Source organism: Manacus candei, unplaced genomic scaffold (assembly GCF_025592945.1).
Source record: "Manacus candei isolate 608988 ecotype Guabito, Panama unplaced genomic scaffold, ASM2559294v1 h1tg000011l, whole genome shotgun sequence".
NCBI lineage: Eukaryota > Metazoa > Chordata > Aves > Passeriformes > Pipridae > Manacus > Manacus candei.
Window position 1 is genome coordinate 21,574,099 of NW_026138059.1, and position 13,658 is coordinate 21,587,756.

The following is a 13,658-nucleotide window of genomic DNA, read 5'->3' on the forward strand; positions in this document are numbered from 1 at the left end:
TCTCTTATTAAATGGTTTGCAGAATTTATTAGTCTCTTTTAATATACTCAATATTTTATCAAGCTAGTTGCATATAAAGTGATCTCCACCATATACATTACAGTTTCTGTGCATCATCTAAAAAAAAAAAAGTCACCAAAAATTAATATTTTACAGGTTGCAGTTAACTTTTAATTAACCTAAAGGTGAATCCATCTGTTATTTCATTTAAGACACTAAGCTGCACATTGCTTCTTACTGCAATATTTAAATTACATTTCACAGCAAGCTAAACCTGCATTTCAGGTAAAACAGGTCACCGCCATCTCAACTTTTGAATTTCTATAGTTTACTTCCTTAACACCGCAAAAAATTAATGTGGTGTTCACTCCAAATAAGGAAAAAGTATACAATTCCCTTGCAACAAAGCCTGCTCAGAATACATATGCCTTTAAGAAAATTAGGAAACTCCTCCAGTAAAAGGAATTCACCCAAATTTGTGAACGGAAAAAAACCTTTTAGGTTCTTCTTGATTAATGCTTGGAGCTGCTCATAAAAAGCAAAACCAGCAAGCACAAAAAGTAAACTATTATGGGATATGACTTAAAGAAAAGAAAAGTAGAAAAAGCAGATTATACCTGCAACAAACATCCCAATTTAGAACAATCTTTTTAAGAGACTCGTGCAGATAATTAACAAATAGGTTTTCTGGTATCTTCATAGGATGCTTGTTTACTGGCCAGGCACATATATAGTAAATATACAAAGAATCCAGAGTGCTGAATTTTACACAGCACTTAAAGTGGGTAGGACACAGGAAAAATATTTAACAACTTGTATAAATATATTAAAATCTCAGCAAGAAATGTAAGAGCCCATGCACACAAGACAGTAAATTGAAAAAAACATTTAAAGACTTGACTTTTCCTTTCAACAGCACTGACACCTGAATTCTGGAAAGTTAACAATATACAGTATCTTTTAACAGTCTTTCTCCATACAATCTAGATGTACTGAATCATAACAACATTACACAGCATGTGAACAAGCAGCAGATGCATCAAGGGAACAGGAGCTATATGCATCATGTGGCCTGCCCAGTTAGAGGCAAACATCACAAAAACTGTTTCTGACACAGGCAGAGATACAATCAATAGAGCTAATTGTATACCCGTCATTTTCAAGAGTTAATCCACAGTATGGGAAAGGGGAGCTTTAGATAAAAATTATGTACCCGGTCTGAGAAGTGACAGAGGCAGAGATTTCTCTTTCAAAAATTGGATCCATTCTGGACTGGCCTTGATGCACATGCAGTACATTTATTTTCAGAATGCAAGATTAATTGGGAATGTCTGCACTAGTGTTTCGATTGCCATATTTGTGATGAATGATCAGCAATACCACTCCTAAGAAGAAGCATATGGACCCAACAGTGATGTAAGCAATTCCCAGAAAGGGATTTTTGCCTCCCATCCATGAGATGGTGCTTAGGATCATCCTTTTTCGTCCATCAAAACTGTGTACAGGATAATCTGAAAAACATTTAGGAAAACAAGAAGCAAGTTTCCAAACCTAGCTTGATGTGGTCAGGCACGTGAAAATTTAGGGTCATTTCATTCATGTTCCAAATACAAACTGCTGCCTTTGAATACTGAAACTGCAAATATGAAACATTTAGCTGTTCATTTTAGACTAAGACTAAACTGGGCGCTGTCAGCTACTTCAAGAAAACTGCCACACTAGAAGATGTTAACTCCTTTTTAAGGGAAGAATAAATGTAGGACTTTGTGGGCTTTTGAAAGCAGCTTCAATAAAGTGAGGAAAATGTAAACCTTGATTCTTGAATATATTTTAGTACAAAATTTTTCTTTATGTTCATTCAGTTTTATATGCAGTCCCCATAGTTTTACAGCAAAGGAAAATACTGCAGTAGTTATATAAAAATGATCATTAAGTGCTTTTGAATTTGAAGAATTTGGTAACTATGACAACCCTCCTCCTCTAGTCTCCTGCACTTCTACCTAGTCTTTAGTTTGTCCAAAACAGAGTGACAGACCTCCACCTGATCCACATCTCTGGCATTTTTCCAACCTCCAAAGTCAGTCTGCCCTTCATTATATATTGTCATTTCACCCTGAAGTTACAGTTCTCAAATTTCTAGGCTACCAGCTCTCTCTGCTTTTCCTTTTTTACCATGCTTCTGTCATTTCCTTTACAGTACCCAAGCAATCTGATTTCCTTCTCACTACAAAGCTACACTTTCCATAAAACCAGAACAGAAGTAAAAGATGGTAACATTCTACCCATCTCTCAATACCAGTTTTCAACCACAGCTCAATACCATCTTTTTTTTAGAGATGGTAATAAGAAACTGAACTTGCAAATATATGCCTGTGTATAAGGCCCTTAGCTGCCTTCAAAGGGTTTTCAAAGGATACTGTATGCAATATCCAAAGAGTAGTTTCCAGCCTGTAAGGTAGGCTGTAAGTTGTTCTTCCTTTCAATGAGACGGTAGAGCTTGCGGAACGTTGGCAGAGCAGCAGTACGCATCCACACGATGAAGTCCTCGTTGATAAAGCCATTGTTGTCAGGCTCTGAGTCCAGCATATACACTGGCTTGGGCCAGTTCACAGGTTTTGTTGTGCCTAGGATTAAAAAGAAAAAAAAAAACCAAAGTATCTCAAATACAGGAGTGAGTAACACACTTGCTCATCAAAATTCATTCTATTATTACAAAAAAACCATATTAACTTCTAAACACTATTTAGAGATAGGCTGACACTACTATTGCAACACACTGGGCTGTTTAGGAACTTTTTATTTTGCAGTTTAAATAGTGTAATTTCTATAAATAAATAGCTTAATTAATGACAGCACTGTCCATTTGTTTAAACAATTCTGCCTCCCCTACAGATTCATACTGCTAGGAAGTCTTGTCTCAAAGCACTGCTTTGTGAGGTAGTTCTCCATTATGACAACAGCCTCTCTGCTCATATGGTAGAGTTTGAGCACCCTTTCCTGAACCATGAGCAAGTAAAATTGTGTACAGTACTTTAGAATATGTACAAATGCTTTTGCTAATGTTATTGAAAATACAATTCCACAGTGCATTAGGATAAGGTATCTGCTTTTCCAGGGGCAGCCATCACACTGACAAGATGTAATTTGGCTGTGACTAAGCAAAAAACCCACATCAGGTTAAACCTGAAGTTACTGCATACCTTGCATAAACACACATGCTCTTAGAGCCCTAAGACTATTTTCAGACATTGTAGCCAAAGGAAACTTTTATTTGTCAAACTGTATATAACCTAACAAATAAAAGACATCAGTCCTTCTAATCACAAAAAAAGAATCAGTTTTTTAGAAAACTTAGCACAATTTAGCAATAGAAACATTTAAACGAATACTCCATATGAAAAGTTTCATTTAACAACTGCAGGATTTCTTTACAAGTTAAATCCAAGCATTATAGCAGTTGTACTGGTCTTGACTGTAATAAAGTTAAATTTCTTCACAGTAGCTGGTATTGAAGAATATTTTGGATTTGTGCTGGGAACAAGTGTTGATAACACAGGGATGTTTCCACTATTGCTGAGCAGTATTTGCACAGCATCAAGGCCTGTCCTGCTTCTCACCCCACCCCACCAGCAAGGAGGCTGGGGGCCCATGAGAGATCAGGAGGGGGCACAGACCAGAGAGCAGACCCCAGCTGACCAAAGGGATATTCCATACCATGTGGCATCAGGCTCAGCAATACAAACGGGTGGGTACAGGGCTGCCTTTGCTCGGTAACTCAGATGGTTATCTCCCTCTCTCTTTCTTGTGTTTTCTGGGGGTTGTTTGATTATTTTTTTAGTTAGTTTGATGCTTAGTTGCCAACTGGGGTTAAACCCCAGCAGTGCACATATTACAGTTTTTTAAGTATTCAAGGTATTCAGAAATTTTAAAAAAATAATTAATGATTACAGTAAAGATTAAAACCAAACACTTTCACAGGAAACTGAAACTTGCAGTTTTTGTTACTTAAAGACAACTTTTCTAAATAGCAGAACAGTCCTTAGTTTGGATTTCTTCAGAGAACCACATTTAATTAGCACATTCAGTAAAATGTCAGTGAGGCAATACTCACTCAAATCAAAATGTGCTTTGAAGCGTTTCGTTATTCTTAAAATTTAACTTTTTTTTTTTTTGTTACCTTGGAAAAGTGCAGTTAAATTGTTTCCATCTCCTGTAGGATTCCTGAACTTTACATTTTTATCTGTCCACCACGCAATGCCTTTTTTAATCAAAGTAATTGGAGTCCTCGTGTCATTATCAATGCGGTATAACTCCAATGTATCTAAAGACAAAATCAAATCAGAAAACCAGCTGAAGAAACTTTCATTAGACAGATGATCTTGACAGGCAGTGAAACAATTACCTGAGGAGAAAACAAAACCAAAAAAACTGGACAAGGCATTTACTACTTGCCTGCCACAATCACAAACTGTTCTATAACAATCAGTGTGTATCAGATAGCAGCATATTATCCATATATGATATCTATGTTTCTACTCCATAGCAGTAGCAGCTTCTCACAACAGCTATTTCCATTCCTTGTGTGCTATGAGATACAATTAATTCTCATAGCAATTTTGAAAAAAGCAACAGCAGTAAAAGATATTTTATTCTGAACAATGAAAATGTGTTAATTCAAAACAAAAGAAACCCCGATGTCTTTACTCAGAATAATTTGCAACACAACACAAAACATACACTAGATCAGAGAACCATCTATATGATAACTTAACAGTGTTACCATACCATTAAACATACTGTTGGCAATAGCCCCACAAGGAGCAATGGGTTTGTCCTCATTTGTGCGGTAAGGCTCACATTCCTTACTTGGATTCTGATAGAAAGAAAAAAGGCAGATGAGTCTGCGCTGGTTTATCCAACTAACCTGGTTTCTACTACAGTACCTCTAATGTGCACATCTTAAACGTACCACAAAATAATCTTTTCACAAGTCAGGTTATTTACAAATATTTCAGCATTCAATGCTAGTTAGCATGATTGATTTTTCTCTTGCAAGCAGGAATAAAATCTAAGAAAAACATGAATAAAGTCAGAATGCCATCATGGTCATAGTAAAAATAAGGCTTTTCTTGTAAACTATTAGGACTTTTATATTTTAATAAAAACAGCTGTCCAACATGAAGTACTCTTTTATTAAAGGGTTTTATTTGAATATGCATCAGTGTTATACAAAGTAAGACCATACCAAGAAACCAAGCATAACGTAAAACACAAGAAGTTGCAAGAACTCCAACAGCATGCCAAAATGGAAGAAGAAAAAGCCCCTCACAAAACTCTGTTAGTCATCTAATATTGTCTCTTGAAACTCTCCCCTTTTTTAAAGTTTACTGGTAAAAGAAGAGAATCATTCTTGCTGGAGCAACAACTCGACTACTATTTCCACTCCTCATAAAAATTGGGAAAAGGAGAGCTCTAGCCCTAAACATTATAGTGCCTTGAACAGAATACACTGTAGTGATATTTTCCAATATTGCTGATGTTCATTATTGAACCAGAGTCCATAAAAATTATATTTAGTTGTAATACCCCAACCAAATGCTAGGTAACTGAATGTTATTTTATGTTGAAAATGAAAGCTTCAAACAGAATGGGTACAGACAGGTAACAAGATAACAAGAAGACAACAAGAGAGTGTAAAACTATTCAAATCTGAGAAGTGATTGCAAGTACTGCACTGGTGTCTGTTTAATAAAATGACCAACAAGAAATTTTATAATATTTTACAGTTATTTCCAGTAAACCGAATTCCTTACGGTTGCCTTCTGTCATGCAAAAATTTTAGTACCTCATTATCATTAAACTAAATACTGTGTTGTGGTTTATGCAGCGGTCAGAAGTTAGTTGCTTATGCATATGCAAGCATGAATACCTACAAGTAATGAGCTGTTGTCTCCATTTAGCTGGCTGTCATCTCGAGATTTCACGTAACGACGGTGGTTCTGGTAGAAGTTGGAAAGTCCGTAATACATGAATACGTTGCTCTACAAAAAGCAAGAAGGAAAGAAGAGCTTTCATTCACACAAACCTTCAGTTTTAAGTTCTTAAAACTCTGTGTTTACAGCAACATTCGTGAAGTAGGACCTCAACCTTTTCTTCACAATGAGTACACGAGAGTATTATCCTAACATAATCTGGCAGCCTGAAATGAAACGCTATAAAGGTCCCACAAACTATCTGGATGATATTCACCAGCACTAATCCCAACACCGGTCTTGTCCAGTGTAGAACCCATAAACCTCCTTTGCCTTAATTTGTTAGAAAGCACTTATCTGGTATTTCCAATTCTTGCTGAACAGGGTTTTTGTAAATCATGCAGGAATAGCTCATCTACTCTCCAGCTATATGACACATATGGTAACTCTGAACATATAAAACACAAGCATTCCATTTAATGTTTTACATTTCCAGATAAACAGAGGCATTAAGAAACACCTCACATCTTCTAATGAAAAAGGGGACACAAAAATCAGATCCAAGTTCATAGGAGAACTACAAATAATCCTTTAAAATAGGAAAAAAAATAAAATACTTAAGTGATAAAACCTTCCTTTTGAACAGGAAATAGATAATATAAATTGTTCTAATTTCACTCTGCATACAGAGGGCAGCACACCTCAAATGAATGTTCCAGTGTGAAGTTGATGGTGCAAGTACAGGGTGGTGTGCTGTCCCAGGACACATTTAAGCATTTGTTGCAGGGACTAGAAGGCTCCGTTCCTGTATAGTCAATCTGTAACAGAAAAAAGTCATTAATTTACAATGGGAGAGTAAAGAAAAATTATTAATAAGCCAGAGAGGTTTTGTGGCATTTATTTTGAAATCATATTACACCTCAACACCAAAAGCCCGGGGCTTTTGTCAGGGCTATCTGACAATCTCAAGAAGCGTCTTCCAACCTTAACCATTCTGTGATTTTGTAAACAATTTTGTGATTTTGACTATATCCTTGATTTCAGACTCAAATAAATTTAACACTGAAGTGAGATTACTGCTGGGGCAAAATCAAACAAAAACAACAAACACCCCTCCCCAACCAAACAAAAAACCAACCAAACAACCCACATCAAAACACAAACACCAGACACTCCAGACAACATGAATGTTTCCAAACACACTATATGATACGCAGATCTCAGCTTTTACAAGCTTTCCTTTTACAAGCTTAAGCTTTTAAAAGTCTAAGTATTTAATAAGAAAAGATCTGTGTTAGAAAACTTGCTTTGTTGACCATTTTTATCCACCTAATTCGTCAGGTTAAAAACAAATTAAAAAAATCACTTAATGCCCCAAAATTATCCTAAAATAGGGAAGATTAAGACATCAATATTGTTTTGGCAGGAATGGTAAAATAACCAGTAAATGGACAAGAAATATGATCAGTATTTATCTGGCTTATACAATATTATCTGGTTTTAACAGTGTAGCCCAAAAAGTAAGCCATTATTTGAAATCTGTACAGTAAGGCTATGTGGACAGTATTCATAAAATACCCTCAGCAGCCAAGAGCTCACCCTACAGTCCAAGCTAACTCAAGTGGTTTGACCACATTAGCGCTCTCTCATGTGTAGCTCCAGCATGTGTAGCAGGAGAAAGCTTCCATTTGCCCATAAACAACATATTTTTACACTTAGTATGAACTTCCTATTTTAGAATTTAAGACACACACCGGTGCAATATATAACAAATTATGACAGAAAAATGTTTAATGGCAGTAGCACCTGTAGAGTTTTATGAAAGGTTGGTGCAAATGGTTTGTCCTGATTTATGTTTGTAGTGAAAGGCATTACCAAGAGTCCTAATACCCATATTAAGGTTAGCTAAAACAAACACGCAGTTTCAAGGTTCAGGAAACACATGAAGTCTATTTTCCTCTGGATCTTCCTCAAGGTCTCTCTTCCTGTGATTCCTTCAGTATTTATCTATCTTCCATCAGCACTTTTATTGGAATCTGCTCTGCTGCCAGATTTCTGACAGACCAGACTACACCCTAATGAGCCTAGCTGAAACGAGATAGCTTCAAAAGCTATTAGCTGGCAGAGAGAGATAGAGATCACATAATCTTTGTTCCTCAGCTGAACAAGATTCTCAGTTTATGCTGATCTAGAAATAGCACTGCTGCAGAGCCCTCAACAGCTCTGTTTGGCTACAGCAGACGTACAGACCACTGCTCGCAATGAACAATGCACCTCATTTGTTCAAGGCTAACTCGGGGGCGGGTGTGTTCTGCTTAAGGAAGCTGAAGCAAGTATTTCCTTTAGAGACAAATTAAATCCCTGTATCTTGAGCCAGTTCTCCAGTGTGTGGAGAAGTTTTAGATCAAGAACAAACTCCAAGGTTGCAAAAGACCTGAATATTTCACTTCTAAAAACATAACTGACTAAATTCTGTGGAGCATGAAATTGATGTATATTGAAGCAGAACCGTGCTTCTGATGACTGCTGCCAGCTTCCATGCCATCCAAAAGAGCTTTCCTATACAGTAACTGCCAACACAAGTATTTTTTTCTGCATCTACATTTACAGGTTACGTTCAACAGAGAGCTTATTTAAAGGGATAAAGGTATCCATCTTCACCTCTTGACAAAATAACAAAATCTCTTAGACAACTGAAGGAGTCCACAGCAGGAACCCACCTGACCCCACCTTCTGCCCTCTGGGATCAGCCAGCAGCTAAGTATGACAACTCCACACCATAAGCCCTTCCCAACAATCTCTGATTTAATGACATTGGGTTTATCCAAGTTATCCCACACCAATGGCTTTTCAGGCTGTTAATGTCTTTGTCAGTGGATTTACACATTTGCAGTATAGAAATAATGTAACTACCGCATACACATATTCTCCAAACCATTTGTGATTTTGTAGACTTCAGATGCTATCACATATTTATCTTGCTCTGCTTAAACACTTCTTCTATAACAGGCATCCCATAACTCTGGTCCTCTTTGCTGTTCCTCTCTGTAGGTTTTATTAAGTTGTGTATCATTTTTGAGAAGAGGCTACCAGAACTGCACACAAGGCTGAAGATGTGCGCAACAGTAATCCGCTTACTTCCAGTTCTCCATTCGTAGACATGCCTTCAGTAAATCCGGCTTTTAAACTACCATTATGCATTTCACAGCAGCAGTTACAGCATAAAGATCTCTTTTCTAAATGGGTAATGTTTTGGATATTTCTCAACTTTGATCACACATTACTATGCTATAATTCTAGCACACCTAAGCTGTTGGAAATCTTCCACATTTGAATTCAAGAGCATTTACATAGGAAATCAATGGAAGAGGTACATTTTGCTGGTCAGTCCTTGTACCTGTTTGAGGACAGCACAGTTCACAGAGATGGTGATGCCTGCAATATCTTGTTCCAGGAAAGGGTGACTTGAATTTCAATACGTATATCAGGGTTATAAATTACACATCCTATTCAATTCCAATACTCCAATTTTACAGACATACATATGTGCACACACACACTTAAGAAGTATGTTATTGCCTAGGAGGTGGGTGTAAATAACTACCTCTGCTTCCTCCCCTGATTACATTTTTTAAAAAGCTTAGTCACTGCTTTTAGCTTCTAAATGTGTTGTCTCCTACAGCTAAATTTACAGTTATTTGTGAATAACATTTGGAGGTTATAACAAAAGCCAGCATTCTAAGAAGGGACATATGTCAGCTATGCATATAGGGGAGAGCACTGTCTTAAACTGCATCCCTCACTCATGTTCAGAGCTGAAATGTTGGCCTGTAAAATGCTTTGTTTTGTTGCTGCAACTGTAAAGCCTTTTTTGATTTAAACCTTTTTCTTCCAAAATTCAGCTGCCTTTAGATTGATAATCTCACTCGATAAGCACTTGATAAAACACATATGAGGATCAGAGAACAGAACTCAAGTGTCCCCATTCTAACTAACCACACTCCCAGAAGGCAGGGGACTCTGTTCCTCCTGTCCTCATGAAAGCCTAGCAATTGGACTTTGGAGAACTTCACATGAGGGGAATGATAGAAGAGTGAACCCACACTGCAAAACAAACAAATGAAACCCCTTCCAGTCTTGAACTTGAAATTTGAGAGGACTGAAGGCCAGCACCTGCCAACTGGTTTCCCCTACAATTGGTTCCCACTGCTGTATACGTGCAACTTGATCGTGTAGGGGAGCCTCAGTCATGCTCCCAACTCTCCTGTGATTTCTGTGCTGAACATTAGGTGAGAACAGCTAGTTTTTGGCTTCTACTGGACCTTACCAGGAGTATATGACTGAGCTGCTAAGCAACAACAGTCAATAAAAATTTTGTATATGCATACAGCAGCAATATAGGCACAAGAGGTCACTTACATGTTTGGACTCACAAAACTCTGATGTATTTCTTGTCCCTACAGATCAATGCAAATTCAGTCATAATGAAAAACAAGATATATTTTTCCAATTATATTTACCTTACAATCATTATGATTTAAGACTATTGCTTTACTATAGACATGACTATGTTAAATGCACTTGTCAAAAAATTAATGAGGACATTTTTTTACTTCTCTCCAATGAGTGTCATGCTGAAAACATGGGATTGTATTTACCTTAAATATGGCTATAACATGACAATTTAAAAGTCTACATGCCCAGGACAACTTGGCCATGTTCTCTAAGCACTTGTGTCAATTTTCAGATGTTCATCATAGCCCCAAAACTTGACGCAAGAAGCAACTTCTTTTCAAAAATTATGCTTAAATACCAATTTAGATGCTGTAAAATACACTTCAGATTTTTTTTTTCCTCTTATATTTTTCTCCTTGACTGGAATTTTAGTTCTTAACATAAAAGGAAAATAAAAGTTCAACTAGTTTTATTCGAACATTTGCATTTTAACAGAAATATGAAAATACCATTTGTTGCCTACCTCAAGATTTCTTTAGTTAACTGAGCTTCACTGCCACATTGTTACCACTAATTAAGCCACTCTCTTGAACAGCCCTTATTTGAAAGTGGCAGCATGCCTCCAATAACTCAGAGGTCTTTTCCAACCCACTTGATTCTATGATTCCATGATTCTAACTACAATGATTTGATCCACAAAAATTCATACTCTCCAACATAATAACCCAACAAACAACTACACACTTTATTCTTATTCTCTGCAATCAGTCTTGGTCATGTTACCTCACTGAACTAATCGCAGCCTTCCATTTGCTTCTCAAAGCTGTTCCTAAGCCCTGCAAGTTGTTTCCTTCCTTACAACACGAAGTGATTCTGTTAGCAAATGGATCAATCTGCGATATACAGTTACACTTCCAGCTAACGTTCAGCTACTTTTCACAGCAGTAGCCTAATTATCATATCTAAACAACTCAGTTTTTGTAAGTGTAATTAGAAAAAGCCACTCTCTTCTATCCAGGTTTACACAAGACAGCCTAGTCTTTCACAGAGCATCTGAAACGTTGCATCACCAGTGCAGGTAAGAATTACAGCAATAGACTCAACACAGAACTTTGTCCTGAGAATACAATTACTTTGGAACATTTCAAGATATATAATCCACGGCCACAAGCTACCCCAATGATGACATACTAATGACAAAAAAACTTGCTAGGCTGTATTGATTAAATGCTGGCAGTAACTTCCCCGGAAGCTCACTCGGGAGCACTGGCAAGGCTGACAGGAGGGACACCGTCTATGCGGAGGTGACTCCGTAAGCTCGGTGTCTGCTGAGAGCAACTAATGTTGACAACCACGAACGTGACCCCGGATCGGAACCGCCCGGGCGCCCTGTGGGCTCCGCACAGAATGCCCCTGGGTCCCGCCCGTCCCGTCCCGGCCGGATTTCCCGGGAGGCGCAGACGGCCTGGAGCAGGCGACCCCAGAGCACTGCCCGCCAGGCTCCGCACCGAGGGCTCCCGGCCCCCTGCCAGGGCACCCCCGCCGCACGCACCTCGTACTCGCGGATGTTGTTGGAGGTGACGAAGATGCCGATGCCTATGGGGATGAAGATGAGGCCGATGATGAAGAAGGCCGGCAGCACCGTGCCCGCTGTCAGGATGGGCTGCCAGGCCGGCAGCCGCTGCTGCTTGAACGCCGTGTTGTCGGGTTTACGAGTCTTCACGGCCCCCCCTCCGCCGCCGCTGCCCACGGCACCGCCGCCTGGGACGCCAACGCCGCCCGAGGGGTGCCCGTCCGCCTCCTCCTTGGCGCTGTAGTTCACCGCCATGGCGCCCGCACCACCGGCACCGCCGCACACGTGACCGGGCACCGCGCCTGCGCACTCGGCAGCGGCGAGGACCGGCGGGCGCGCGGCTGGTGACGCGCACGGGCCGCGCCCTTCCTTAAAGCGCGGGATTAGGGAATCGTGGGGTCATAGAGGCTGGGAGAGACTGGGGAGGTTATGCGGTACCACCACTCACCCAGCACTACTGCTGTAACCCCCTGAGCCTCTAAACCGCAGCACCCTGCGCCAGATCCAGACGCCTCTTAAACACGTCCAGGGATGGTGACTCCAACACCTCCCTAGGCAGCCCATTCCAATGCCTCAGCACACTAACAGTGAAAATTTTTTTCTGATAACTTATCTGAATTTTCCCTGTCTCACTTTCAGGCCATTTCCTCGTGTTCTCTCACTGCAGGGACGGCAGAAGAGATCGACCTCCACCCCACTACAGCCTCCTTTCGGGGAGTTGTAGAGAGCGACGAGGTCCCCCAGGAGCCTCCTTTTCTCCAGGCTAAACAACCCCAGCTCCCTCACTCACTCCTCAAATGTTTTGTGCGCTGGCCGCGCAGGCGCTGCTGAGCTGGGCAGGGCTCTGGGCAGGGGTCTCCTGTATTACACATAGGGCAAAGTTAAATCCAGTCCTCTTGTGCCCCATTGTCCAGGCGAGGCCTGGGCCCGCAGCCTCCCCCCAGCACTCCAGGAGGGCCCTCTCCCGCCCCTCGTCCTCCCATTGCCATGGGGAAGGGTGCTGATAAAAGGCATCATCCAGCGGGTCGAAAATGGAGAAGTCGGTTTCAGCTTCACTTTCAGCTTCTTGCTCTCATAACTAGGATTAGTGCAACTATAGAGATGTAATAATGCAGGAGAGTTATCTTAATGGAGCCGTGCGTGCTAACCACCACTTTTGGTCAGCTGTCAGGAACTGTGTGACTGAATCAGTGCAGTAAATTGAATTGATCAGGTTGGAAGGAACCACAGAGGGTCATCTAGTCCAACTTCCGTGGTCAAGCAGGGTCATCCTAGAGCACATCACACCAGACTGCATCCAAAAGGTGCTTGAATGTCTTCAGTGAGGGAGACTCCACAACCTCTCTGGGCAATCTGTTCCAGTGAATGGTCATTTGCACAGTAAAGAAGTTCTTCATATTCAGGTGGAACTTCCTGTGCATCAGTTTCTGCCCGTTGCTTCTTGTCCTATTGGTTGGCACCACTAAAAAGAACCTGGCTCCATCCTCTTGACACCCTCCCTTCAGATACTTATACATATGGATGTTCCTGTCGGAGTTGTTGCATTGCCCTTAGGAGTTAATCTGATTGCATTACACAGAATCACAGAATCACGGAATCAATTAGGTTGGAAAAGACCTCTGAGATCATCAAGTCCAACCTATGACCAAACACCACCA

At 40.0% G+C, this 13,658-nt stretch overlaps 1 protein-coding gene across 1 annotated transcript; it reads right to left on the minus strand.

Annotated features, from left to right (window-relative positions):
• TMEM30A (transmembrane protein 30A) lies at nucleotides 1-12,286 on the minus strand. The gene is made up of 7 exons (XM_051778051.1): nucleotides 11,980-12,286; nucleotides 6,674-6,790; nucleotides 5,934-6,041; nucleotides 4,786-4,873; nucleotides 4,178-4,321; nucleotides 2,418-2,624; nucleotides 1-1,511 (listed from the first exon to the last, which is right to left on the minus strand). The coding sequence occupies exons 1-7, from the start codon at nucleotides 12,253-12,255 to the stop codon at nucleotides 1,318-1,320; spliced, it is 1,134 nt and encodes a 377-aa protein (XP_051634011.1). The 5' UTR covers nucleotides 12,256-12,286; the 3' UTR covers nucleotides 1-1,317.
• Between the last annotated feature and the right edge of the window lie 1,372 nt (nucleotides 12,287-13,658).

Coding starts and splice junctions, on each gene's coding strand:
- TMEM30A (XM_051778051.1), bottom strand. CDS start 12,255: ATGGCGGTGAACTACAGCGCCAAGGAGGAGGCGGACGGGCACCCCTCG. Junction 4,874..5,933: donor GAGACAACAGCTCATTACTT/GTAGGTATTCAT, acceptor TCTTTCTATCAG/AATCCAAGTAAGGAATGTGA. Junction 2,625..4,177: donor TTTAACTGCACTTTTCCAAG/GTAACAAAAAAA, acceptor TTTTAATCCTAG/GCACAACAAAACCTGTGAAC.